The 27729-nt window shown below is 46.7% G+C and overlaps 1 protein-coding gene and 1 long non-coding RNA gene across 4 annotated transcripts in view; one reads left to right on the plus strand and one right to left on the minus strand.

Moving 5' to 3' along the window:
• The window catches only part of SLC25A37 (solute carrier family 25 member 37), a 39369-nt gene extending 17562 nt beyond the window's left edge, over nt 1–21807 (minus strand). Inside the window, exons 1-2 of one of the 3 annotated variants that reach the window (XM_079956173.1) lie at nt 21576–21643; nt 20395–20459 (exon numbers count right to left, since the gene is read on the minus strand). Coding sequence is in view for 2 of the 3 variants with exons in the window: in XM_079956171.1 (XP_079812297.1) it covers nt 21576–21794 (219 nt within the window). In the remaining variant the exon portion in view is untranslated. Of the gene's footprint in view, nt 1–7129; nt 7257–20394; nt 20460–21575 lie in introns of those variants that run through there. The other 2 variants (XM_079956171.1, XM_079956172.1) reach the window with 2 other exon arrangements.
• Nucleotides 21808–21937: 130 nt separating this feature from the next.
• On the plus strand, nt 21938–23067 carry LOC307204520. The gene is made up of 2 exons (XR_013833726.1): nt 21938–22302; nt 22447–23067. It is a non-coding gene; the product is annotated as an uncharacterized lncRNA (long non-coding RNA).
• Nucleotides 23068–27729: the final 4662 nt, after the last annotated feature.

A 27729-nucleotide genomic window follows, 5' to 3' on the forward strand; every position in this document is an offset into this window, starting at 1 on the left:
CATTTTGGGGCCAGACAGCTAAATCCTGTTTTTCAAATGACTGACTGTCACCTGGCTTATTCAGATGACAATCTGGAGCTAGGTTAAGAACTTTGAGAACTTAAGGAAGAAAAGTCACTTTATCCACATATATATTGGATGACTCCTGCCTCTTTTTGTTAATGGTGGCATGCAGTGCTATTTTTCTAGAAAAAGTGGTGCCAGAACTCGCCCTGAATGCGTCCCTCTTCCTCTTAGAATAGCAATGGTGCCTACCTGAGAGGTGCTAGAACTCACCTGAGAGATGCCAAAACTGAGTTCATGAGTTCCAGCTGAAAAAGCCCTAGGCATGGACCATTCATAACGTAAGAATATTCTTCACAACTGCAAGCAGGGCACTAGGGCGGAGTAAGTGAAGCAAGCTACAACAAGTGACTATAATGTTGTTCAGCGCTCCTATTCTGGCTGCACAGAAAAAGCATTTTGGTTCCTGAAATTCATTCTGATTGTGCATATAAAATATAACTGACATGTGGTTATATACAGGATGTGGTATTAGTGTGTGAAAACTGTTGAGATCCAAGGAGCCCCAGGCATGAACCCCTAGATGGTGGAGATATCAGACAACATCCTGGCGCCCGGGCATCTTCACTTGGTTCCAAGGGGCTAAGAATTTCAAATACTCCTTCAAGGCTTATAGTACAAAACGCCCCTGGGTGAAGAACACAGAAGTGTGCCTGGGAAATAACATCATGAGCAGCGGCCTAGCGTGGGTTGTCAGCATCCGGGGCAAGGCAAGTAATTTGCGCCCCTAACCCCTAACCTGCTGCCGCTGCCAGCTTCTTCTTGCTGCTGCCTGGGCTGGGGTATTTACGGTAAGGTAGCCACAGCGGCGGCGGCAGATCCGTGTCAGGTGATCTGAGGCGAGTTGCCGCTGGCGCTGCCGCCCAAACGACGCCGCTTGCCCGGAGGAGGAGGGCAGAGAGGCGAGGAAAATGCAACATGGCCCAGCAGCTGCAGCGGCAGCGGGGCTGTGAGGAGGAGCTGCCTGGCGCGCCCTCCATGGCCCTGACGCGCGGGGACCGCGGCGAGCACTGAGAGCCGCTGCCTGCTGGACGCCTTCAGCCCGGACGTGCACACAGCTCGTCGGTTCCGCGAGACATGGGGCTCTGCTACAGCCTGTGCCCGAGGCTCTTCGGCGACTCCGGAGGCGGCGAGCGCCCCCCCCCCCGATGTTGTGCCCGGTGCGGCCGGCCCCCCCGTACCCCTCACGCTACGCCACTGATCATGAGGCACCTGTTAAGACTGGCTTGGTAAGGAATCACATTGGTGCACACTCTTGCAAACAAGCTTTCTGCACGCAAGGGGGTGGGAAGGGTTTTGCACTCATCTTGGACAAGCCATTCTTTGGCAATGGAAACAAAATCCTGGCAGTTCCCATTTGCACACACTCTCTAGCCGCTTGAATCAGCACCAAAAAATATCTCTCCAAGCTGAGCATCATATGAACATCTGAAATGCCCTTACACTCAGACCACGAGTCCACCCTGACCAGGACTTCCTGGTATTATAAAATTAATTTTGTAAAGAAATGCACAGCATCCCATTCCTCACAGTGGCCAACCAGATGCCTCAATGGTGAACCTACAAATAGGGCATGAACAGAACAGCATTCTGCCACTGATGTTCCCATGCAGAACCTTTATTCGCAGGAAGGCCACCCTTGATCTTGATGCTATCATGGCTGGTTGGCTTTGGCAGCCTTATCCTCCACAGCAAGAACCCTCAACGAAGACCATCACGTGAGATAAACCCGGAAGGGCTGTAGATATCTTGTAAAAGCCCTGGGTAGCACCCCATGCTGATCATACTCAGACCCACTGAAATTTGCAGACATGGCTAACCTAGGTCCGAGTATTCAATGGGTCTCCTCTTGAGTAGATGGGGCTCCTCAACCTGGTAAGGTGGCCCATTTAGAAGAAGAAAAACTCTGGTCCTAAATCTCCGCTGCCTTGTGGAACATCTTCAGGAGAAGAAAAGGCTAAGGGGCAAACCCTACACAAATCTGGAATGGAGTCCCTCAGATGGTTGGATGGCACCTTGTACGCCTCCTTCCAGCAACTCCTGCACTGACTGCTACTCCTCACTGTCTCAGGTAGAGATACCTTTTTATGCCCCTCTAAGGCATCCAATCCATTGGATCCCCACAGTTCTTGTCCAAGAGCTCTGGAATTTTATGCCTCTGTTTAGATCAGGGTTTCCCAAATTTCTGAGTTCACTGATCCCTTTATGAGCTTATAAAGTCGGTATTAACTGCAACCCAAATTCTTGGGAATGTAAATGAAATACAATCAAGAAAAATCAATATATAACCAACATTTATCTATCAATCACCATTCCCAAGAATCATAAAATGTTTTTTAAAGGAATATTGTTGCACTGTGGAATCATCTTATTAAATTTAGAAGTTCCTCAATGGCGACAGAAATGCACTCTATACATGCCCATGCCCTATATTTCTGGGGCTCATAGCTCCTAATTAAATTTTTCACTCTGTACCTCATAAATGCCTTTTCTAACCCTAGGCCCCCTCACCCTCTTCACAGACCCAAAACCCCAGGGAGAGGGGAGGGGAATATCTACCTGGAAACACTGGTTTAGATTGCAACCCACACTGTTATTATGCCCATGAATCCAGGATCTGTGCTACCCATCAGATTTATCAGTTCAGAAGCCAACATGAAGCATATGCAGGGCCTGCCCAATATATTTTGCTGCTTCAGGTGAGGAACAAGACAGTAGTAGTAGTAGTAATTTATTTATACCCCACCCATCTGGCTGGGTTTCCCCAGCCTCTCTGGGTGGCTCCCAACAGAATATAGAAAATGGAATAAAACATCACACATTAAAAACTTCCCTAAACAAAGCTGCGTTCAGATGTCTTCTAAAAGTCAGATAGTAGTTTATTTCCTTGACATCTGATGGGAGGGCATTCCCCAGGGCAGGCGCCACTACCAAGAAGGCCCTCTGCCTGGTTCCCTGTAACTTTGCTTCTCACAGTGAGGGAACCGCCAGAAGGCCCTCGGAGCTGGACCTCAGTGTCTGGGTTGAATGATGGGGGTGGATACGCTCCTTCAGATATACTGGACCGAGGCCGTTTAGGGCTTTAAAGGTCAGCACCCACACTTTGAATTGTGCTCGGAAACGTACTGGGAGACAATGTAGGTCTTTAAGGACCAGTGTTATATGGTACCTCCACTCCTTGGCTTACATGTTCAGAAGCTGACTGGACTAGCAATCATGGCAATTGTGGCCACCACAAATGAGAGCAGTAGGCAAGTTTGGAGGGTGCATAGCACATACAGCCATCTTTCCACTACCTTGCTGCCACTTCCTGCCCTCCTGCCCAGCATCTGATGCCTGAAGGAGCTGACTCCCTCTGCCTAATGGTAGTACTGGCCTTGGACAGGCCTCAAAAATAAAAAAGCATCTGGAATCTACATTGCAGTAGCAAAGCACATATGACTAAGATCCATGAACGCTGGCCCTGGCATTCCTGTCTGTGGAGAGATGCCACTAAAATGCTATTCTAGTAAAATGCAGCCAAAGAAATCCCTTTTAATGGTGAACTTTAGTTTCCATTTAGCTTCTTGCAGACTATTTTGGGACATTGCATTCTGAGATTTACATTCCTAGCACAAAGCTGCACTGGAAAACAAAATATGTCACAAGGCTTTGGTATTGAATCCCCTTTGGCTATGTCAATAAAAGCTAAAACAAAGATGTCTTGCAAGTGTGGACCCTGAAGCAGAACCAGTAGCAGCTTGTGCTTGCCCAAGAATGGGAAATGCATGCAACTGCAGCCTGTGTGAAAACGGGGCTAGAGGGAAGCACTGTATTTTAGGAATCCAAGCAGTTATGCTCCTTGGACATTCTTCATACTGGAGTACCGGTAGTGATAACCATGGACTTTTAATGCCCAGTGCAGAGAGCAGTCAGTGCCTCCAAAATGTGGGGATGCTACAAGTCCCACTCATCCTGACAAGTCAATCCTCCACATCTGGGCTGTTGCTCAGTGATGGAGTAGGTGCTTTGCATACAGAAGATTACAGAGTCAATCCTTGACAAACCCAGGGATGAGCTTTGCCCTCTTCGATCCAACAGCCCTTCAGGAAGTCATGGTACTTCTGCATCTTTGAACTTCTCCACAGCAGGAAGGCACTCAGCCAACATGGCTGCTCCCATCACTGCACCGCCTGGGAAGGAAAAGCCCCACCTACTGGCTCTTAAAGTGCTGAAAGGAAATAGGGCAAGCTAGAGCAAGAAAAATAAATCCCAGCCTTCTAGCTGACTACACATTATTAACAGTTAATAAGCCTCCTGCAGGGCGGGCACCCAAATTTGAACACAAACTCATTAAAAAAGAAGAAGTCCCAGCACCTAGAGAGATGTGAAGGTCCAGTGGGGGATGGGGATGGGGACAGAATAATGGGGAGGATTTTTCCATTTTTCCATTTTTCTTCCAGGCCTTCACATATAATGGAGCTGCATTCCGGAAGAAGAGAAATTTTGGGTGCAACCCACAACACAAAGACACTTGCACAAAATAACTTGCAGAAGCCTCCCTTTGTTTTTCTCTCTTTTGAGAATGGAGATCCCAGCAGCTGCCCTAACTCTGGGGGAAGGATCCTTATTCCAGTCTTACAAATGAGGCAGCTGCCCTCAAAAAACCTCATCAAGCAGAACTAATGACACACAGAGATAAGGATGAGTCCTGATCCTAGCACTGGTTTAGCTTTTACTGTGAATCCACATCAGATTTTTTTCTTAGCTTACTGTGCGCTGCCCAAATAATCACCATTATGAGGCACCTAATAAATAAACAGCTTAAAGGAGGCAACCCTGAACAAGAGGGCTCCACCAGTTTTGGCTGGAGTGACTTACTGGGCATGCAAAATTTATGGCCTCACCAACTCCTCCTTTCGGGTAGTCTTGTTCATTTGCACAATGCTTCTGCAGGCTGTCTCAGTAACTCCACTCTCCCTAGAAGAGTCCAGCAGGGCATGTGGGTAGGAAGGGAAGAGAACTCACCACCAGAGATGTGGGGAGGAGGACTTTGCAAAGTACAGTGGTACCTCGGGTTAAGTACTTACCGTAATTCGTTCCAGAGGACCGTTCTTAACCTGAAACTGTTCTTAACCTGAAGCACCACTTTAGCTAATGGGGCCACTGTAGAAGCGCTTCTGCTTTGTAAGTTCCTTAGTTAACAATGAATCAGTACCAACTGCAAATGAAGCGTTAGGCAAACTGTATTGAAAAGAGGTAGATTTCAAGCATCCCACAAGGGAAACTGCTGCAAAATAGGTACCACAGGGATCCTCTTCACAAAAAAGCACTTTTATTTCATTTACATATAGTCCCATTCTTCCAAGCTCAGAGCAGCTTGCAAATGTGGAGGCATCGCTTGCAACTACTGACAGACCAACACCCCCCAACACACACTTTTTAAAATATGTGTTGTGCATCCTTTCCAGCATCTTAGCCCCTGCTCTTCTTCATTGCAGATGCCTCTGTCCCAAGCATTGGGACATCCAGCATTTCCCATGTTTTGTATACGCAGGGAACAGGATTCACCCCCAGTGCCCACTGCTAGTGTATGGGGCCCTGTAGGCGCTGCTACTCTACCTTGTTATTGTTTCCTGTTCGCCTGCCCAAGAGAAGAGAAGAAGAGCCCTCTTGGAACAGGCTCAAAGCTCATCTAGTCAGGTATCTTGCTGTCACAGCAGCCAGCCAGATGCCCATGGGAAGCCCGAAAGCAGGAGCCAAGCATGACAGGACTCTCCTCACCTGTGATTCTCAGCAGCAGCAGCAGCCATTCACATGCCTTCCATTCTTAGAATCATAGAATTGTAGAGAAGGAGGGTCATCTAGTGCAACCCTCTGCAATGCAGGAATCTTTTGCCCAACTTGGGGCTCAAACCCACGACCCCGAGATTAACAGTCTCATGCTCTCCCCGCTATCCTGCATAGCAGTGCAAGTGGAGCCCAGGAAGGGAAAGAGAGATGGGGGTAAGCAAATGGACAGTTGTCAGAGTGGAGGGGAGAACATGGACCAAACTCAGGGCTTCACAACCAAGGATTCCCCTCTATAACCTCAGATGCCATCTTTTTTTAAAAAGGCTCCAGGAAAGCTAAACATTTGAAGGAGCAATCTACCTGCCTTCACACAAGTAAAAGAGAAGAAGCATCCTTTGAGCAAGGTCACAACTTAGTGGCAGAGTATGAGGTTCCAGCAGCCTGCTTCTTGGGAGAAAAACAATGACAAACCTAGACAGCATCTTAAAAAGCAGAGACATCACCTTGCCAACAAAGGTCCGTATAGTTAAAGCCATGGTTTTCCCAGTAGTGATGTATGGAAGTGAGAGCTGGACCATAAAGAAGGCTGATCGCTGAAGAATTGATGCTTTTGAATTATGGTGCTGGAGGAGACTCTTGAGAGTCCCATGGACTGCAAGAAGATCAAACCTCTCCATTCTGAGGGAAATCAGCCCTGAGTGCTCACTGGAAGGACAGATCGTGAAGCTGAGGCTCCAGTACTTTGGCCACCTCATGAGAAGAGACGACTCCCTGGAAAAGACCCTGATGTTGGGAAAGATGGAGGGCACAAGGAGAAGGGGGCGACAGAGGACGAGATGGTTGGATAGTGTTCTCGAAGCTACCAGCATGAGTTTGACTAAACTGCGGGAGGCAGTGGAAAACAGGAGTGCCTGGCATGCAGGCACTAAACAACAACAATGAGGTTCCAAGCTCAATCTGTGGCATCTCCAGAGAGGGCTGGCAAAGACTCCCTGCCCAAAGTCCTGCAGAGCTGCTGCCAGTCAGTGTAGACAATACTGAGCTAGGTGGACCAATGGTCTGACTCAGTATAAGGCAGCTTCCTCTGCCCCCAAGGCCACACATTCATGTAAATAAGATTCAATGCGAAGAGCAGCAGACCACAACCACCACCGCAAAATGATTAAGACTCATCGGGAAAAGGCAGAGCTTCTCAGAAGCTTGGAAGGAATCCTCCCCAGAATGACTGCTCTGCAGAAGGAGGAAACACAAGCCAAAGGAAAGTCTCTCTTTGGCAAGTGCAGCCAAAGTTTACCTTGGCAAAGCACAGATCTAGTATTCCTTCACTTTCCATTTGCTAGCAAGCAGCCATGGCAATTGCACACACTCCGTGTTCCGAGAGGCCTGCCATTAAAGGTTGGTCAACGCGTCCACACTCCGAGCGCTCCAAATGCTCAGTCATCTTTCCCAGCAGTGAAACAAGGTTACGTAGGCAGGGAGGGAGAAGCAGGGCTGGGCCAGAAAATGCAAGCTTCCCTTGCAATTGTGCAAGCGACTGGCAGGAAACATTTGGTTCTGGCCCATGTTAAGAAGAGAAAATGAAAGCTTTCTATTGTCACATGTCAACACAATTCACTCCCCTCTTTCCTGTTTAAATTTAGATTGCACACTCCTTGGGGCAGAGGCCTATCTTTTTACACTTGCGTAAATACTGGGAAATGTCACATTGACACAATAATAAACACTTCCATCGAACTCTGAACTTTCCCCCTCTCTTCCTGGATGAGAAGCACAGGCCCAATGCAAGCACAGCTCATCTTCCACTAGGCCAAGTACTCCCTAGCCCTGCTATGGCTCAGTCTGGAGCTGAAAAAGTCACACCAGGAAGCCCAAGAGGACCAGACTATTCACCCACCATTCCTCCCTTCCACTCAATCCACAGATATATAAACATTTGAAATATAAAATCATTTTATCACTGTTCATTTTCTAAAACTTTCAAGGTTGCTTATGACAGCCTTGTAACTTTTCATGGGCTTTTAAAAACTGTTTATTAACTGTTATTTATTACATTTATAGTCTTCCTTTCCACCAATGATCTTGGGTCTTTCAAGCCTAGTAGCAGCTTACATCTCCAGACTCGTTAACGCAGGATACTACCCTCTTAGCAGCAGACTAATAATGATCCCTTCTGCCAAGCAGGCTGGCAGAGGAGGGTTGGAGCTGAGGGGTGGGTTTCCCATCCTCCATGGCCAGCACCGAAGTGGATTCATGGAGTAAGAGACAGAGAGATCTGCTCCTCCTCTGCCGGACCACCCACTCGCCTGCATGGAATTCCTAGTCGCCTGTGGCCACTGGGTGAGTAACAAACACAATGCAATCAATCAAGATAAAAAGCAGCAGATGAGACAGCTTAAACAGTACTAAGAACACATCACTGACAGAATTTTAAATAGGCTGGGGGGGGCGGGGGGGGTTGTTTTGTTACCAGCACCTAAAAGATAACGTTGAAGGGCATTCTATACCTGGACTCCTGGCAAGGCAGACTCATACCCTGTCAGAATGAGTCTGCTTTGCCACTGACAAGAAGATGCACACGGACAAAGGGAGACCTTTGAGTCAACAGGGGCTAAAGCTCATCCGCAAGCAACTAAGTTAAGGCATTTCCAGCATTGCTAGCCCATCTGACCGAAATTTCCTCCCCACCCAAAATGCAGTAAGCAGATCGTGGGCAAGTCCCTCCACACTCCAGAAAACAAAATAAATCCTTTGACCATGCTTAAGAAAATGATTTTGTTGAGAAAAAAGAACACCCACAGATAAAATGCAGCAGGCATGTTTTTTGGTGCAAGAGCTTCTAGGATCCATCACGTCCATATTGCACAAACAGAGAATAAGGCCTTTGTGGCAGGCACTTCCCTGGGTCCTATTGAAGACAGCTAGACTTATTCTCATGGACGGTACATGTACACAGGGTTCTGCTCTGAGCTGCATGGCATCCTTGGCCCAAGACCATGACATCTGCTTAACCCGTCACCTTTAGGTGACTCCCAGGGACCTGGGCCAGACAGCAAGAAGCTGCTCATGCACAGCCATCATCACCGCAGGCATGCAGCCCTGAGTGCCTGGTTAGCAGCACATAATAGCCTCACAGCGGCCAAAAGGCAGACGGAAGGGAAATATGGGCCAATAGCCTGCTTAACGTGAACAGAACAAACTGACAGCCAAGACAGAGGTTTTTAGGAACAGCCCTATACCTGTGACTGTAGTTTGTTTTAAACAGTTTTCAATATTGTAGTTTTATAATTGCTGCAAACTGCCTTGGGACCTTATGGTGAAGAGAAGGAAAAGTATCAGATTAACAACCAATAACAACACCAAACTCACCAGCCATCACCTGAGCCACTCATCACATAATGGCACCACCTCAAGACAAAATTCATTCCTTATGTGCAGGCAATTGCACACTTCAGTGCTCAATTGCTCATAGAAACACATGCTGCAAAGTCAAATGTGCCAGGAGGGATCAAAACCAGTTTTTTAATCAGTGCATGCAAAATGTCACACCACCAGGTTGTGCTTTGGTATCCTTACACACATGTGCAGAAGTGATCTGCACACCAGGGGAGGGGACTGGACTGGGGGGAGACAGAAGGCACGAATGCGCCCATCAGCTGTGGCAAAGTTCAGGTAAGTTGGAGCCCTAAAGACTGGGGAGAAATTTGCATAGGGAGAATTTCATAATCCCTGTGCATAAAGGCCCAGAGCAACCTTCAGGACGGTAGACTCTTCCTGTTATGCCGATTACGCAACAGAACAAGCTTCCACAACAGCTGCCTGAATGAATGCCCTCATTTGAGGCAGCAATTTTAAAGGCACTTTGACCAGGAAGACCAAGATATCACTTCCAAAGTAAGGCTGTGATGCAACTTAGGACTTTTGCTCTTACAGTTTCAAAGTTATTTAGTCCCAGTGGTGGCAGCAGAGGAAGGGAAGGGAAGGGCAGAGAGGAGAGAAAATGCTGCTTTCAGTTTCTCAGTCTTGCCGGGATTTTCAGTAAAGGGGGAAAAACATTTTTTGAAACATGAGGAAAAGTCCAAAGTAGTGGGCAAACCCCAAGAAGTGTCTTAACTCTTTCATAATCCTATCTATTTGCCCAGCATCACAATGGAGTTATGGGAGTGCCAGATCAACAAATTTCTAGCCCTCAAATGTACAATGTTTGATTTAAAAAAAACAGTTGTTGTTTTCTACATTTCCAACCACTGAACTTCCTGCCCTTTCAGGAATCCTGACATATCATCCATGGAACTCCTGCACATGTTAAAGCAGATTCTGGAAAAGGATCTATAATGCATGCAAAGTTCACCACCTCAAAAAGAGATCCGCTACAGATATAGTACATGTAACTATCTGCTGTATACATTACTCCTGCTTGGTGTTCTAATTGAGAAACCCTATTTCATCTCCTGCGAGTTTCTGGTTCTCCATCACCTCCAGCAAAACAAGGTCACAGAGAGTGCCAAGGAACAACGTTTAGAAAAGTGCTCGTTTAGCAGTGGGTAAAACCTCAGTGCAGTGGCGCTGTGGGTAAAACCTCAGTGCCTAGGACTTGCCAATCGCATGGTTGGCGGTTCAAATCCCCGCAGCGGGGTGAGTTCCCGTCGTTCGTTCCCAGCTCCTGCCCACCTAGCAGTTCGAAAGCACCCTTAAGTGCAAGTAGATAAATAGGTACCGCTTTATAGCGGGAAGGTAACGGCGTTTCCGTGTGCTGCATTGGTGCTGGCTCGTCAGAGCAGCTTCGTCACGCTGGCCACGTGACCCGGAAGTGTCTGCAGACAGCGCTGGCTCCCGGCCTCTTAAGCGAGATGAGCACGCAACCCCAGAGTCGGACATGACTGGCCCGTACGGGCAGGGGTACCTTTACCTTTACCTTTACATCCACAACAGACATTTTTCACGTGGTTCCCTGTGAAGGAGGATTGTTAAACTACTCTGGAAACTGAAGCTCTGTGAAGAGAATAGTCTAATGACTCTCAGCACCCTTAACCAACTACAGTACCCAGGATGCTTTTTGGGGAAGCATAGATGTCTGAGTATTATGCTGCTTTTAAATGGCTGGTGTGGATGTGGCCCCAGCTTAGTCTCTGACCCACTACACCAAACCAGGGATGAAATGGGAGACTGTGCCCCCTTTGGGCTATCTTCCACAGTGTTGTGCCCTCCAGATGGTCAGAAATAATGAGAATTGCAGCCCAGTCTGGAGGGGCACAGTGTTCCTCACCCCCCAATTAAAAGTTTTCCCAACTCTTCATGTTGGTGACACACTTTTTAGACATGCATCATTTCGCGACACACTAATTCAGTTTTACTAGCTACCCGGCAGGCTGCCCGCTCCCTTTCCAGCCCCAGGAGGAGCACAGGGAGTTTTTGCGTGAAGCACCTACACACTGCAGCCGACACACTAAAGTATCGTGACACACAGTTTGGAAAGCTCTGTCCTAGAAACTCAGTCTGAAAGTTGTCATCCTCTCATTTTAGGGTGGTTTAGTTTTAGATTTCAAAAAGAGAGATTTTTAAAAAACTAGAACCAATAGAAGGCCTTGATTCACACCACTGGCTCTCCTGCTACACATCGCATAAGATAAGCAGAGCCGTTTTTCATCCCAAAAAACAGGAAGTGCTCGTTAGCCATGCGAAACAACTTTGTGTACACTTAATTCTGCCAAGCTCTGGCAACACACTCTGGAAAAGCATGCCAAAGCACACTTTTGAATAACTGCCTGCTGGATTAGAGCAGCGCAGCCAGGGAGCGATGCAAAAGCTCCTCTTTAGCTACTTGATCATCATGAAGCCAATTTTGCTGGAAGCAGGAGAGCAGAAAAGGGAAGAGAACCAAACCTCCCAGTTACCATACTATAACACTCCCCCTATTTGGGGGGACTCAAAATTAAGAAAATGGGGAGAGGGGATAGACAATGCCACTCATGCGTGTCAACAAAGCAAACTATCCTCTGTCCCATTGCCGAAAAAAGCAGCAAATCACCCGCCCAATTGCCGCAGCAACAGCCAATCAACAACAGCTCTTGCAGCAGCCACCAATAACAATCTCCAGCCCACGGCAGCAACCAATCCCACGGCCCCACAATACACTACCCATGTATAAGATGACCTCAAATTTTGCAGAATCCGAGACACACTAATTCAGTGAGAGTATTGTGGGAGAAGAGTCGGTGGAGGAAGATTGGAAGAAATTTAAAGACTATCTACAGAAACATTGTAAAATTAATAATTGTTAGAAGGATGTTGGAATGATATTATATGATTTTAGCAGGAATGATATAAAGGAGTTGGGAATAACTGACTGTTAATTGGTGAAAGGAGGAAAAATAAAGGTACATTATATTAAGATACATTACAGGACTAAAATTTTAAAAGAGGGAAAGGATTTGCTGAAAAGGATAATTGATTTAGAAAAAAAAAGGGAGGTGTGAGGAGGTCAAGGAAATAAGCTAATGAAAGATAAGTAATGAGAAGATTTGCTGTATTTTTCTTTGTTTTTTGTTTTTGTCTTTTTGTTTTTGTTTAATGGATTTTCTTCATACTGTGATGTGTTGTTTTATCTTTGTTTAATGTGGTATTTTTACTTTTTCCTTCTGTAACATTTAAAACTTTAATAAATATTATTTATAAAAAAAAGATGACCTCAAATTTTGAAGATGTTTTTGGAATAAAAAAACATAGTCTTATACATGGAAAAGTATGGTATGTCATTTCAGAAGGCCATGTGCAACCTGCGACAGAGAAGGAATGAAAGCATTTCACCCTGCGGTCTTTCAGTGGTCCTGTGCAACCTCTTAAACATGCAGAAAATACACTAAGTCCTGATTAAACATGATGGGCAAGCAAGCAAAAACTTAGCCAAGAAGCATTCCATGAAGCCAGCGCCTCATTCAAACAGACCACAGCAATGCAATGCTTGCCCAAGCTACAAGTCACAGGCTGGCTGCTAACACTGCCCACTGCTGCTGCCGTCCCTGGTCTCTGAGCTGCCCCCCCCCAAAGAGAGGTGCCTCCTCACAATGCCCCACAGGGGCCTGGGAAGCACCCCCTGGCCAGCCCCAGAGGCACCATTCGCTGTGCAAGCCTTTGGGAGGCAGAGACATGAGAGGGCATCAGAGGAGGGAGGGAGGGAGGGAGGGAGGGAGGGAAGGAAAGAGGGACAGAGGCCGGTGTTGCCTGCAGCACCCCTGACCATCTTCCATGGCACCCCAGGGCCTCCTGGTGCCCCTCTCCTGCTCCTACTCCCGGCTGGTAGATTGGAGGATCCTAGCAAAACAAAACAAATAGGTCACACAAGTCTGAAATTCACACACACAGCATCACGTTCGAGATTTGGGCCTAAAAGCCAATCTACAATATGTGGATCAGATCACAGTTGGTCCACCACTGACAAGCACTGTATCTGCAAAATCAGCATGGATCTTCAGGTCAAAAACAGGAGCTTCACACAAGCAAACTTTTGATGAAGACCACAATACTGCATGAAGGACAGAGCTTTCGTTCCCTCTTCTGCCAGACCCCAGCAATCCGATAAGATGGGTTTATTTACAAAGTTGTGTGGATAGGGACGCAGGTGGCGCTGTGGGTTAAAGCCTCAGCGCCTAGGACTTGCCGATCGAAAGGTCGGCGGTTCGAATCCCTGCGGCGGGGTGCGCTCCCGCTGCTCGGTCCCAGCGCCTGCCAACCTAGCAGTTCAAAAGCACCTTCGGGTGCAAGTAGATAAATAGGGACCGCTTACCAGCGGGAAGGTAAACGGCGTTTCCGTGTGCAGCTCTGGCTCTGGCTCTGGCCAGAGCAGCGATGTCACGCTGGCCACGTGACCCGGAAGTGTCTCCGGACAGCGCTGGCCCCTGGCCTCTTAAGTGAGATGGGCGCACAACCCCAGAGTCTGTCAAGACTGGCCCATACGGGCAGGGGTACCTTTACCTTTACCTTTTTGTGTGGATACCATGGCCAACATGCAGAGACCCCCACTGACCACAATGGCTGGGACTGGTGGGAGCTGGGGGTCCAGTCAGCAGCACCAGTAAGGCAGCAGGCGGGTGAAACTTCAACCTTCGGTGGCTGTAGAACAAATCCCAAGGTCCCTTTCCGCACGAGTACGCACATTTTTATGCATTTTATTTTGTGCAGAAGTAAGTCCCACCAAGTTCACCCAGACCAACTCCCACATGGCTTGCAATCTTGTACCCCCTGAAGACTGTCTCATTTGAAAGAGCTTTTAAGTGTCCTTGCTTGAAGGCTGCTCTTTTGTAGCCTATATTTCATATTTTAGTTAACTTGCAGCTGGATTATTTCAGATTTTTTGTTACAGCTGTATTTGAAACATGCTTGTTAAGATGCCTTGTAGACTCCACTGTGGAAAGACTGGACAGAAAATATTTTAATTTTCATTGAAATCCCACGAATATTGAGGTCCCTGTAATAATATGAATGATGTACCGTAATAGGTGGCTGACAAGGCAGATGTTGTTCTTCAGCACTTGTGGTGGAACTGGAAGGCCAGAACACAGAACAACCATCTCTCCCAGCAACCCCCAAATTAAAAGTTGATAGCTAACTAAGTCAAACTTAAGTTTCTTAACTCTACTGATTTCAATATGTCTACTCTAATTTGAGTCACATTGGGTATCATGTGTAGAAGTCATAGGACTTCTGAGAACCATGAATTTAGCTTCTGCTGTGTTGCTTCCTGGATCCTTCAACCCACATGATGTGAACTCCACAGCCGTAGGCACAAATCCCCAAAAGCAATATGAACACGAAGCATCCTGAACTGTTTGCTTACATTCTGTATGGGGGGGGGGGTTCTCCCCAGGAGTCAATATCTTTTAGCTACTATACAGAAACAGTTCAATAATGATTCTGCCTAAGTTCAGACACCAAAACAAGGAGCATATGAAGGTATTTATAACATAGTGTCACCTGCCACTCAAAGTGAAAAAGAGACACGCCTGGCCCCCAAGAGTAGTGTGTCTTAATAAGATACGGACAGTGTTAAGTATGGAATCTGAGCACATTCTACCTTAACAAAATTTGTTTACCTGCTGACCCTGATGATACCTGTAATTTAAGCGCTTAGATAAACACACACACTGAATGTATCTAGCTTCCTGCCCCAACCCAATTTTTTCCTCCAAAGTGGATATTATCAACTTTTCAACTGCACATACAAAAATTCCTACTCCACATTTTGTCTGTAAGTGCACACTAAACAAAAACTAGGCCAGAGGATTTGAAACTTTTCATCTCCCATGCACAGACTCCGTTGAGAAATTTGCCATTTGCTGCAGGAAGAGAAGAGCTCAGGACCATCGCCAAATGGCAGAGGGCACACTTTTTGTCCAAAGGGCTCCTGTTCAGCCACAGCACCTCCCAGGTTTTCTAGGAATGCAATTCAAGCCCCCTGCAGCCTCGAAGAATCAGGTCACAGCCACACCATGCATTTAAACCACTCTTATACCCCTTTAACAGTCTTTCCCCAAAGAATCCTGGGAACTGAAGTTTGTTAAGGGTGCTGGGAATGGTAGCTCTCTTAGGGGTCTCCTAACAACTCTCAGCACCCTTTAGAAATTCAGTTTATAGGATCCGTAAAGGGTGCTTTGAGTTCTTAGAAGGCTCCTCAGAGAACTATGATTCCCAGTAACCTTAACAAACCACATTTCCCAATGGGGAAGACATAACTACTGAAGTATAAATATGCTTTAAATGTACTGTGTGGGTGTGACCCCAGTCAACACAGAAATCAGCTTCAAGGTATATGGCTCTAGGGAGCCAGAGATGGAAAGACCAGGGGATAAATTGGACATGGGTTACCTGTGGCTCACAAATGCTACTGGGGTACAAATTGTATCAGCCTCAACAAGAATGGTCCATAGTCACAGCTGCTGGAGTTGTAGCCCAACCATTTCCAGCGGGACAAAGGTTTCTCATCCCAATGAGAGATAGAGAGACCAAAGCCCAGAGTGGGGAGGAGATGTCCAAACAGGGAGAGGGGTAAGGAAGATAAGGGAACCCCTTAAAAAAGCTCTCTTGGCATGTGAAGCAGAGTTCGACTCCACCAAAAACTACAGTTGTTGTGATGGTCTACTGACAGCTGTCAAACATTCCATGAAACCACGAGGCTTCAAGACCTGGTCTACTTAGCATAACTGCCTTAAAAAAAACTGATATTTTATTTTTCTCTTTTTTGTTATGTTTTTAACTGTAGGTTGCCCCTGGGAGTTCAGGGGCATGTATATGTCACTATTTTACAATTAACATGAAATTTATTTGTTTTTGCAATTAGCACAGATCAGCTTTCACTAATTACTGCTATACATTGAACGGCAAAGTGTTTAGCACATATCCACATTTTCAAGTTCACCAAGCTGAGATTTATCACGTAATTTAATGCCAATAAGACTCTCCCTGTCCCTCCACCTCTCTTGCTTCTTTAACATGTTTTACAACACTCTAAACCTTTAAGCCTGCCAAATCACCACCTTGGAAGGATTAAAAGGAGAGCTCAAAGATGGTTTCATAAGCCAGCTGATGTAGTTGTTCAAAGGAAGCATCTTCCTTCAGTCGTAGAGGAAATGATTTTAAGTTCCTTATCCATAAAAGAGTGAAGAAAGGGGACCCGTCACCAAACTTAGAAGTCTCCACTTCCTCCTACATGTGATATACAACTCCCTAAGCCACCTGCTGAACTCTAACCATTTGTTAGCTATGCAATGACCATCATTATGTAGCTCACCCCAAATCTGCCTGGCAGTGTCCGCATTCTGTATTCTCCTACCATACTGCCAGGGAATAGGGATGGGGGGGGGGGGGCGGGATGTCAAATTCATTTCATATTTAAAGGCAAACCTACCTAATGTGTACTTTCCAAAATAATGCATGAACTGAAACCCAGTCACCCTTCCAAATTCTGCAATGCAATTCGCTAGCCAGGAATGTGTACAAAAATGCATATACTAGTGTGCAGAAAAAAAGCACAAAAATGCATTATATCAGGGAAACATACTTTTCAAAAATGTGTGCATTAGGCAACACTGCATACAAATATATGCATATTAGGAGAAATTTGCACTAAATTTCTGGTGAATTTTCATGAGAACATAAAATAAAATTCACAAACTGATACAGAAATGTGGATAGCTGAACTTAAGAATGGAATAAGAAGAAACTGCGAGATGCTGAAATTGACTTAGTCCCTCATCCCCCCCCCCCCCGACTGGGCTTTGGAGTGGGACTCCATTTCTCCTATTCCACTGGGCTTTGAACTGGGGTGGGGGGGTCTCATCACCTAACAATATGGAAGAACCCCAACCCAAATTCTCTAGCATGCATAACGATCCTGATAAAAGGTCTATGACAAATTCTAGATTATGTCAAGCCAAGAACTCTTAACTGGGCATTTGGCTGATTAACATTCTATGGCTTTTTAATGTGTTTGTGGGAGGGAGGTTATTGGTTTGTTTTTGTTTTATTATGTATTTTGTATTCTCATTTTGTTTTTTTATAATGTGAACCACCCTGGAATCTTTAGATGAAGGGTGGTATGCAAATTTTAATACTAATAGTAATAGTAATAATAATCCTTCAAGAGTCTATAAAAATGTAAAGGCGTGAAAATGTTCTTACCATCATCTGCTTCTTAAACAGCAGTCACAAATCCAAATGAGTAGAGCCGTTTAATGTTAGTTTTCAAAAACTATGCTCGCTTACCTCTGACATATTTAGAAAAGTCCTGCCACCCTCCAGCATTCCCTGCTGCAAGCAATATAACCAACCAAGGACCATCCACGGCTCCATTGCAGGGCATCTGCCTTGTGTGCAGGAGGTCCCAGTTCCAATTCTCCGCATCTCCGGGCTGGACTAGGAAAGGCGCTAGCCTGAGACCCTGGAGAGCAGGTGCCAATTACGGTAAACAATACTGAGCTAGAGGGACCAATAGTCGGTAGAAGGCGGCTTCCTGCATTCCTGTGTGTTTTGGATGTTAAGATTACACTGCATTATACCAAGAAAAATATAAGTGCATTTGTTGAGCCCACTCAATGCAGGGAGATGGGGAGTAAGAAGCTATGCACAATTTGGTATAGAATCCTGCCCTATGTTTTGGAGGTGGTACACCAGAGGGGACTATCTATCATCAACAGCAAGCTTCAAATTTCTGGGAATGAACAATGAAGACAATGCTTCTTTTTTTCAAACAATAGTACCGACCCAGGCTCAAGTCTCAATGACAACCTTGTTACCTGCTTCTTTACTTCATTCTAAATGTGTTGGGGAAAGCTACATTTGGCTCCGGGGTTTGGGAAAGGCATTCTGCCCATGTTCAGTGCTGCCCTTTATCAAAAGGGTGTGCAAGTGTGTCTCTTTTTTTACTTCACCTACTCCACTGCTCCCACTTCAAACAGCTCCTACAAGTTCATGATCATCACCTGTGGCTCACCTGCACCTGCCACCTTCAGCAAAGGATTACACAGAGATGACTGAACCACCACCAAACCAGTCATTACTGCTTATTTACCAGCATTTCTCTCACACGCAAAATAATTTAATGTGTTTAATCCACTTTACAAAGGGGTCCAACAGGTTAGCTCCTAGTTGCACAAGCTTGAGTATTATTAACTTGACACTTGGAAAAGGAAAGCAGGCAATTTGTTTTATAACAGTGGAAGCTACAATAGGACAATACAAGATGGACTCTGACCTCAAAACGCCAAGGCTGCATCTCAGGTTATGCCACTTGCTCCTTCAGCACCGTTCCATCACTAAACGCTCTGCAGGGCTGGCCGACCCATGAGGCAAGGTGAGGCAACTGCCTCAGACAGCAGGATCTACAGGGGCAGCAGATCCCGATGTAGATCTTTATTACCCCCTTGTTCCCAATGTAGATCTCCACTCATTGTTTCATGGTGCCATTTTGTGTTTCACCTCAGGTACCAAAATGTCTTGAGCCAGCCCTGCTTTCTGTCCTGGCTCTGCGCCCAGCCCTAAACTACCATGGCCACCCTCCAACTCAGAAATACCACCTCCCTCAGGTAGGAGCTGGGCCAATCAGATTCCTGGTACCTAATCACTAAAATACGGGAGCTGGGTTCTAGGAATCTGAAATAGTTCCCCAACTCTGATTAGAAGCATCATTCCTCTAGGCAGATTTCAAGTAAAGAGTTGAGAATATTAAAGAGTTTGATCAAACGAGGGGCAGATATACATGCTATGTGGAAGATGAAATGGCGGTGTGAAAACCAATGTTCCTTGAAGTACCATGGGAAACGTATGAAGATGTTTTAAACATGTGTACAGGATTCCCACTGCTGCAGCAGATGTCAGAGCGATAGCATGAACATAGGAAGCTGCCTTATACCAAGTCAGACCAGACCAATAATGTCTACACTGACTGGCAGAGGCTTTCCAGGGTTCTTCCCCAGGGATTGAACCTGGGACCTTCTGCGTGCAAAGCTCACACTCGCTTTTTGAGCTGTGGCCTTCCTCTGTTCACAGAGCAGGCACATTTGCTGTGCCCCATGCATAGCAGACAGGAGACAGCTACTCCCAAGTCAAGCCTTGAAAAATTCCCTGGCATTCAAGATTGAACTTAGCAAAACTTGAGATCAGGGAATCGCCACCCAGCCACAAGAACAACCGAGGGAGGGAGGGAAGCCAGCCACCCAACTGCATTTTCCCTCACTCTTGAGCAACACACGGATTCCTGCTCCAAACCAGAGTGTGCTTCGCAAGGCAAGCAAGTAGCATATTGCCACATTTTTGTTAATGAGAGTTGTAACGTCAGGCACACGCCCATGCTGTTACCAGACACAACCCTGCTGCCATACCTCTTTTGGAATCAAGTGAGTGGCAGAAAGCATTAGCCTATTATACTAAATATTGCTAGAGAACGTAGAATGATAGCACCTTCAAATATCTAAAGGGCTGTTGCATGGAAGAGGAAGCAAGCTTGTTTTCTCCTGCTCTGGAGGGAAGGAATTGAACCAACGGTTTCAAGTTAGATGAAAGGAGATTCCAACTAAACATCAGGAAGAACCTTCTGACAGTAAGAGATGTTCAACAGTGGAACGGTCTAGATGACCCTAGGTGGTCCCTTCTAAATCTACAGTTCTATGATTCAATGAATGTGTGTTTGCAAATGAGACTAAACCTGATCAATGAGGGGTGGGAAGAGTGGATCTTTTTTTTTGTTAAAGCAACATTAACATTAGTCTGAGTTCTGTAGGCTGCAGTCCTATGCATACTTACTTCCAGCCAAGTTTTGCTGGACACAATGGGACTGGATTCTGAACAAATATGCTTAGGATTGCACTGGCAATTGATTTGAACAATGAACACACACGCATATGTCAAGAAATCGGATAATGCAGTCTTGCTGGCAGATGGGCAGGGGAACTCTGTGATGCCTCTTCAGCAATAATGGCAAAATGGTCAGCAGAGCTCACTTCTAAATACTCCTGCGAAGTGCCTGGTAAGAGCCTACCACCAACTGAAATGACAGGAGGGAAAGCAGTTCACCTGTTCATCTAGGAAGGTGGTGCAGTCATCTCCAAGTAACAGAACGCAGGAGAAGGGCTGCTAAACTGAGCGTGGGGGAAAGGAGACAAGACTTTTACTCCAGATTGAAGATTACCTAGAAATTTAATATTTAGCAGCAGGAGAACACCAAGTCCTGCAGCCACCATTCCTCCTACTGTATTCTCACTAACATGAATTAGGCACATTCCCTCCTTAATCCTGACTGGGATAACATAACGATTACGGCATTCACAGGGTTAACAGTGCCCAGTGCACTGGAGAAACTAGCAGTGGTGTGCAGTGAAATTTTTCATAGTGTGAGGACGACTGGGGGCGGGGGTCACACACATCCCTCCCTAAGCTGGGCAGAAGCTTCCTGGGCTCTGGGAAGGAAGAGCCAGGCTCTAATACTCTAATTTACTAGGCACATTTAGGGGACTAGCCTAATCCCCCTGGTCCACTGACTGGTTAAGAGGGGTGCTCTCTGCCAATGATTCACTGCACAGAACATCAGCATCTCTTAGGCTGCATACGTGACATATATTTAAAGCACACACTCCCCTAGTAAAATATATTTTTAAAATCCTGGGAACTGTAGTTTGTTAAGGGTGCCAGGAACTGTAGTAAACTGAAGTTCCTGAGATTCAGGGTGGAGGAAAAATGTGCTTTGAATGTATATGCATCCTTAGTCTCAAGTCTAAGCACCATCATTAGCAGAAACAGCATTTCCAGCTGCAGTGCCGAAGCACAAATATTATTATTAGACCGCAGAAATATGCAGAGTGAGTGGATCCTATTTGTAAGTAGTAGTAAAGTCAAGAAAAGGCAATTTGAGGATATGGGTGGCGGAGGGCAGCCAGCAAAACACGCCCCTCTTGGCTTAAGGGGCGGGGGGGTTGTCAGTTGCGACCTTTACAGAGCTGTTGCTTGTAAGAGCGCAGATGGCACTGCCATGCTGCAGCGCAGCCCGACTTTTGCCCTGCCCGGGACCTGCCCCCCAGTCTCGCTCTCGGGAGCCACGCGAGGGCGAAAGAAACACATGGCAGCCGCTGCCACTCGGACGGCGGAGCCCCAGCAGCCTGGGGCAGCCAGGACTCGCCCGAAAGGGGGCAGCGGAAGGTCCCTGCCCCGGGGCGAGGGCTCTCCTGGCTCCCCCGCCGCGCGCCCTCCCGCCGGCTCACCTTGACCGAGTCCACCGGGTACATGACCGTGTGCTCCAGGATGCCGGCCACCGCCCCGGCCATCATGTGCGTGCCCAGGGTGGCGCTGGGGGGCAGGCTCTCGTACTCCTCCTCGCCGGGGCTCTCCACCTCCATCAGCAGCCCGGGACCCGCCGCCGCCCCCGACGCCCCCGCCGCCGGGCTGCCGCTTCTGCCCCCGACGCCGCAGCTCAGCGCCATCCCAGCCACAGCCCGAGCCAGGCGGCAGCTGCCGGGGAAGAAGAGAGCCAGCGCGCAGGGAAGGAGGAGGAGGAGGGGAGAAAGTTCACTTCTTCAAGTAACACCCCCGCCCCCCCCCGGCCCGCCCCCGCGGCCCCGCGCCGGCCAATGGCTGCGCGCAAAAGCTGGCGAGCCAGTGGCAAGGGCCGCCCCGCGCCGCAGCCTCCGGGCAGCCGCAGCTGCAATCCTGCAGGCGCGCGCCGTGACTCACAGGCCGGCCAGCAAATCCCCGGGAACAGAAAGCGCGAGGCTCTCGCCCACTGGGCGGGATCGGGTCCTGCCTTGGTCCCGCCCCGCTGCAAAGGGGAAAGCCAAGTACTGTACTACTACTACTATTATTATTATTCTTATTATTTATTATTACTACTATGCCACGCTCAGAATGCAAGCAGGCACAGTCCAGTTGACTTGGGCTGCTGCTGGCTGGAAGGAAGACGGCTTAAGAAGGCTTGCCAACATAAAATAGAAGGTATCTGAAGAAGTGTGCATGCACACGAAAGCTCATACCTAGAACTAACTTAGTTGGTCTTTAAGGTGCTACTGGAAGGAATTTTTTTATTTTGTTTTGACTATGGCAGACCAACACGGCTACCTATCTGTAATAAAATAGAAGGTTCCTCTTCTCCAGAACGGGGAGTGAGTGAAGGCACGCGGGCACGCAGTCTGCGGGCTTGCAACGCATGGCAGGTTTGCAAAGAACAGCGCCTTGTGATGACTTCGTGGGGCCAACTCGCGAGCGCATGCAGGGGCACGCGGAGACTCCGCGTGGGGTTTGGGGTGCGTTACCCGCTTCACTACAAGGGTCTCCGCCGTGGCAATGAGGAAAACGCATCCGCATGTAACAAAGTCTCCCGAGCTTGCGTTACCCATTCTGTTTTCAATGACAGTCAGGACTTGGTGGAGATGCTACTAGTTGGATTTCTCTTGGTAGCAGCACCTAGTTATAGCCACATTTTGGAAGGTGCGAATGTACTGCTCGGTGCAAGAGAATATGGTGTATCACCCTTACATAAAAACTGACTCACGAATAAACACTGGCAAAGGGAACAAAGCAGGAGAATGATGGAGCTTCGTTTTGTTTACAAATTCTCCAGAAAACCAATGACCCGCTCCAAAGGTTTGTACTAGCATGTGGATCAACTCTACAATTCTATGATTCTACAAGTTTTACAAGTCTATACGGTTACAAGTTGTGGTGTGTAGTATATACAGGAATACAGATTTTCATAATGTATTTTTGTGGATTTCTGGTGAAATAAATAAAATGAAAATAATAAAATAAAGAGGTAATAATTTTAAAACACATTCCAAAAAAATGTCAGTAATAAACTTAAGATGCAAGATGAAGGTACTAAAGCAAGATGTTAAATGGAAAGAAATAAAAACAACTCAGATATCTTAGGCAGTGTACACATGGCACTTTAAAGTGGATTTGATCCACCCCATGTGTCCATGTTTTCCATGCAACACTGTTCTCATCCAAGTGGCAACCTGCACTTTCCCATCATTGACTTTGCATTATCCCAAACCACTGAGGAAAAATCCAACATGCAATTCCATGTTACGCATCGGTGGACATATTGCGTGGGCAGGGATTTTTTTAACAGTGCCATCTATCACTACACCTCGTCTTGCCAAGGCTGCTGGTGGAGGCAGCCACACTTTTAAATTTTATTTTTAACCCACCGTTTTGTGGAAGTCTGGTAGGACTGCACAACAAAATAAGTCTGTGGAAATCCATGTGTCGGTGGCAGGTATCTCTTAGCTCAGCGCAGGCAATTAAAAAAGGAAAGTGCTGACCCTCATGCTTGTCCCTGTGGGTCAATTTGCAACACAGATAATGTCAGGTGAGGGTCCAGTGGCCTGAGGGTTCAGAATGTGGTAAAACCCCTTGTAGGCCTTGTTCATCCACACAGGCCTTTCTCTGCACTGTATAGATGGAAGCAGAGCCTGCAGTCCATTGAAGAACCTTTGGCCCTCCATATGTTGCTGTCTCCAATTCCCATCAGTTCTAGCCAGGATTGACAATGGTCAGGGATGATGGGAGATGCATAGCCGGGGGGCCGCTGCCCCCCATCAAGGAATAATAAATAATGATAAATAATAAATTTTCATTTATACCCCACCCTTCCCGGTTCAGAAAACTGGGCTTAGGGCGGCTAACAACAAATTTAAAACATTTAATTGTGATACAACAATAAACATCATAAAATACAGTATAAAAGCATGAATAACAATAAATTCAAAAATCAAAAATCAATTTAGGGGGGAAATCCATCCAATAAACATTACATGATCACCAGGGCTAGCTGGCTAAATTAGTCCTACTTGGGCCAGCGAGGAGACCAGGGGAGAATTAGCTGTGGGATCATTTGAAAGCCAGGCGGAATAGCTCTGTCTTACAGGCCCTGCGGAAGGAAGTTAAATCCTACAGGGCCCTGCTCTCATGGGACAGAGCATTCTACCAGGTCGGAGCCATCACTGAGAAGGCCCTGGCCCTGGTGGAGGATAATCTGACTTCCTTAGGGCACTTATTATTACTAAAAAAACTATGGGACGCGGGTGGCGCTGTGGGTTAAATCACAGAGCCTAGGACTTGCTGATCAGAAGGTCGGCGGTTCGAATCCCCTACTCTTGAGTAGAGAGAAAAGACTCTATGGCTTCAGACAGCAGGTGGAGGGATCCTGCTTTGGGATGCTCCCTCACATGAAAGCCTCCTTGCAAGTGAAAACAATGAAACATTAGGAAACTTCCTTGCTGACGGCTGCATTCCCTCTGCAACTATCGGTTGAGGGGCGCATGCTGGCAGTAAGCAGGGCTGAAGCCAACTGTGAGCAGGACCAGTTCCTAAAATGGGTGGTGCCTGAGTCAAAAATGAGGTTTGGCCATCCCTGTCTTAGGACATCAGGGAGAAAAGTTCTGGCCTATCCTGCTCACTGTTGCAGCAGTTTCCTACCTGTGGGGAAACATTCAGGGACAGGAGCATCATAAATGCATCCCCCCCCACACACACATTCCACCTGCTGCCTCCAGAATCCTGCCACCAAATCTCACTGTGGTCACTTCCACACATGGCTTCCACACTTCCACACAGTGAAAGCACATGGCTTCCCCCAAAGATTATTGGAAACAGTAGTTTGTTAAGAATGCTGTGAACTGTAGCTCTTTGAGGAGTAAACTACAGTTTCCAGATTTCTTTGCAGGAAGCCATGATGGGAATGTGACGTGCAGATGTAGAAGGAGCAGCTCCAGAAAAGCAAGGTTGGGGGAATGGAGTCAAATAATGTTATTGCAGGATAAACAAGGTGTTGTTGTTGTTTAGTCGTTTAGTCATGTCCGACTCTTCGTAACCCCATGGACCAGAGCACGCCAGGCACTCCTGCCTTTCACTGCCTCCCGCAGTTTGGTCAAACTCATGCTGGTAGCTTCAACAACACTATCCAACCATCTCGTCCTCTGTTGTCCCCTTCTCCTTGTGCCCTCCATCTTTCCCAACATCAGGGTCTTTTCCAGGGAGTCTTCTCTTCTCATGAGGTGGCCAAAGTATTGGAGCCTCAGCTTCACGATCTGTCCTTCCAGTGAGCACTCAGGGCTGATTTCCTTAAGAATGGATCTTCTTGCAGTCCATGGGACTCTCAAGAGTCTCCTCCAGCACCATAATTCAAAAGCATCAATTCTTCAGCGATCAGCCTTCTTTATGGTCCAGCTCTCACTTCCATACATCACTACTCGGAAAACCATAGCTTTTACTATATGGACCTTTGTTGGCAAGGTGATGTCTCTACTTTAACAAGGTAATCCATGCCTTATAGGGTCTTGATATCACTGTGCCTGAAAGGTGGAAGAGCAAATGGGGTACTAAGAAATATTTCAGGGAGCTTCCATCAAAGTCATCCAGTTTGGTTTACTTAAGCAAAAGAAATCCTGGACCTGTGCCTGGAGAACACAGCACAAAAGGAAGTGTGGATGAGTCCAATGTTGTTTAGAAAGGTCACCATGATTTTCTTGCAGACACTGAAGCTCTCACTGAATTGTCCTAAGACTGCGTTTCCTGCATTTCACTGCAGTTTGTCCCAGCTATATCTGTTTCTTCCCTCTGTACCCATGTGCCTCCCAGCTGATGACAACAATCCCAAGTGGTCTCTCGCCCACAATTGTTCATGCCACAATAAATGTGTTGGTCTAGAATGTGCCACCAGGCTTATAGATCCACCCTGTGCATCAGGAATAGGGAATGTGTGGCCCTCAACATGCTGTTGGACTCCCAATGTCTTATCAGCCCCAACTTGCATGGCCAGTGGTCAGGGATGATGAGAGCTGCAGTCCCCTCCTTGTTGTACATCCTAATTATGTCCACTGCCTGTGTGCCACTGATGTGGTTGTCCTTGCAGATGTGCTTGTACATCATGATGCTCCCCAAGCCTCCCCCCAATGCAATGGGCCTGTCTGATGCCAAATGTGCCTATTTCCTGGTCAAGTAGTTGCTTGCAATTATCTACAAGTAGAACTGGACCTAGGCCAATATTTTGTGGTTGGGAACATGTAATAATTTCTCCCAGAGAGTGCTTTCATTAATATAGCAATTGCCCTGTGGAAGTATCACTGCACAAATGCTCACAAGCACCTACTGGATACTTCTTTTCCGGTATACGGTACTTCTTTAGACTCAGAGGACTTTTATAGAAGACGGTCAGTTTATAAATAAATAGATTTAAAACATACCTATCAGCAACCAGGATGGAAAAACAAGGTGCAACCTGGGCTTTGAGATTAGGGAACCTGTGGCCCTCAAGTGTTGTGGGATGACAGATGCCTCTGAACTGTCACTAATTTGCAGGGAGGAGTCACTCACATGCCACAACATTAGGTTTGCACATTTGAAGTGGATTTTGTCAGGATTTTGTCATCCTAGGACAATAAATCCACTTAAACAATCAATACGCAGACTTTTCATTACTTGGAAAGTGGTGGGGGAATGCATTGAAAACTGTTAATGACTAACAGGAAGGCACGTAAACACTCCATGAGTTCAGGATGAATGCTCTTCGCTGTATAACCTCTCCACAAACAAATCAGAACAAATGCTCAATAAAGACCAGACATAGTCTAAACCAGCGTTTCTCAACTGGGGGTCATATGGCCCCCTGCCCCCCCCCCAGATATTCCAAGGGGGCCACAGGTGAAAATCATGTAAATAGAGGACCACGGGATGAGACTAGGGGGCCACAGAGGGAAGCGAGAAGTGAAGAAAACAGAAAAGTGATCGAGAAAAGAAAACAGAAAAAAAGAAAACAGAGAAGTGAAGGAAAGAGAAAACAGAAGTAGAGTGAACAGAGAACTGACCGTGCTTCCCAGTGGAAAGATCGCCACTGCGGCAACGTCACTTCCGCTTCCTTCTCCCTCCCACTTCCGCCCTCGTCCTCTGCGCACACCAAGCTGTCTGCACTTTGCTTGTCATGGGCAAGAGGCACGGCTGCAGCAGGGTTAGTGGGATAAAGCTTTGGGATAAAAGCAAAAGTGTTTTTCATGGCATTTCCTACTTCGGATGTGGCAGAATCAGGTTTCAGTCGTGTGAATTATTTACTCAGCCTAATGCAAAATCACTTTAACATATTGGACAGAGGTGATCTTCGGCTATCCCTCAGAGCAACAGAACCAGATTTAAAAAGCTTGTTTCTGGTCATTGAGAAATACTTAAAGTATATATTTTTATGTAATTGCATTTTGTATAAATTATAAAAATTATAAATAAAACATGTTCTGTTTACAAACAAAACATTTAACTAGCTGAAGTCACAAGGAGGGCTTCAGGTCCACCATGCCTCTTCTATGGCATGATACAGGCACCTGTAATCCCAGCTCCTGGTGCAAATAGCAGCTAGAAGGGACTGAATTA

This window comes from Podarcis cretensis (genome assembly GCF_951804945.1).
Source record: "Podarcis cretensis genome assembly, chromosome: 15".
NCBI classification, from domain to species: Eukaryota; Metazoa; Chordata; class Lepidosauria; order Squamata; family Lacertidae; genus Podarcis; species Podarcis cretensis.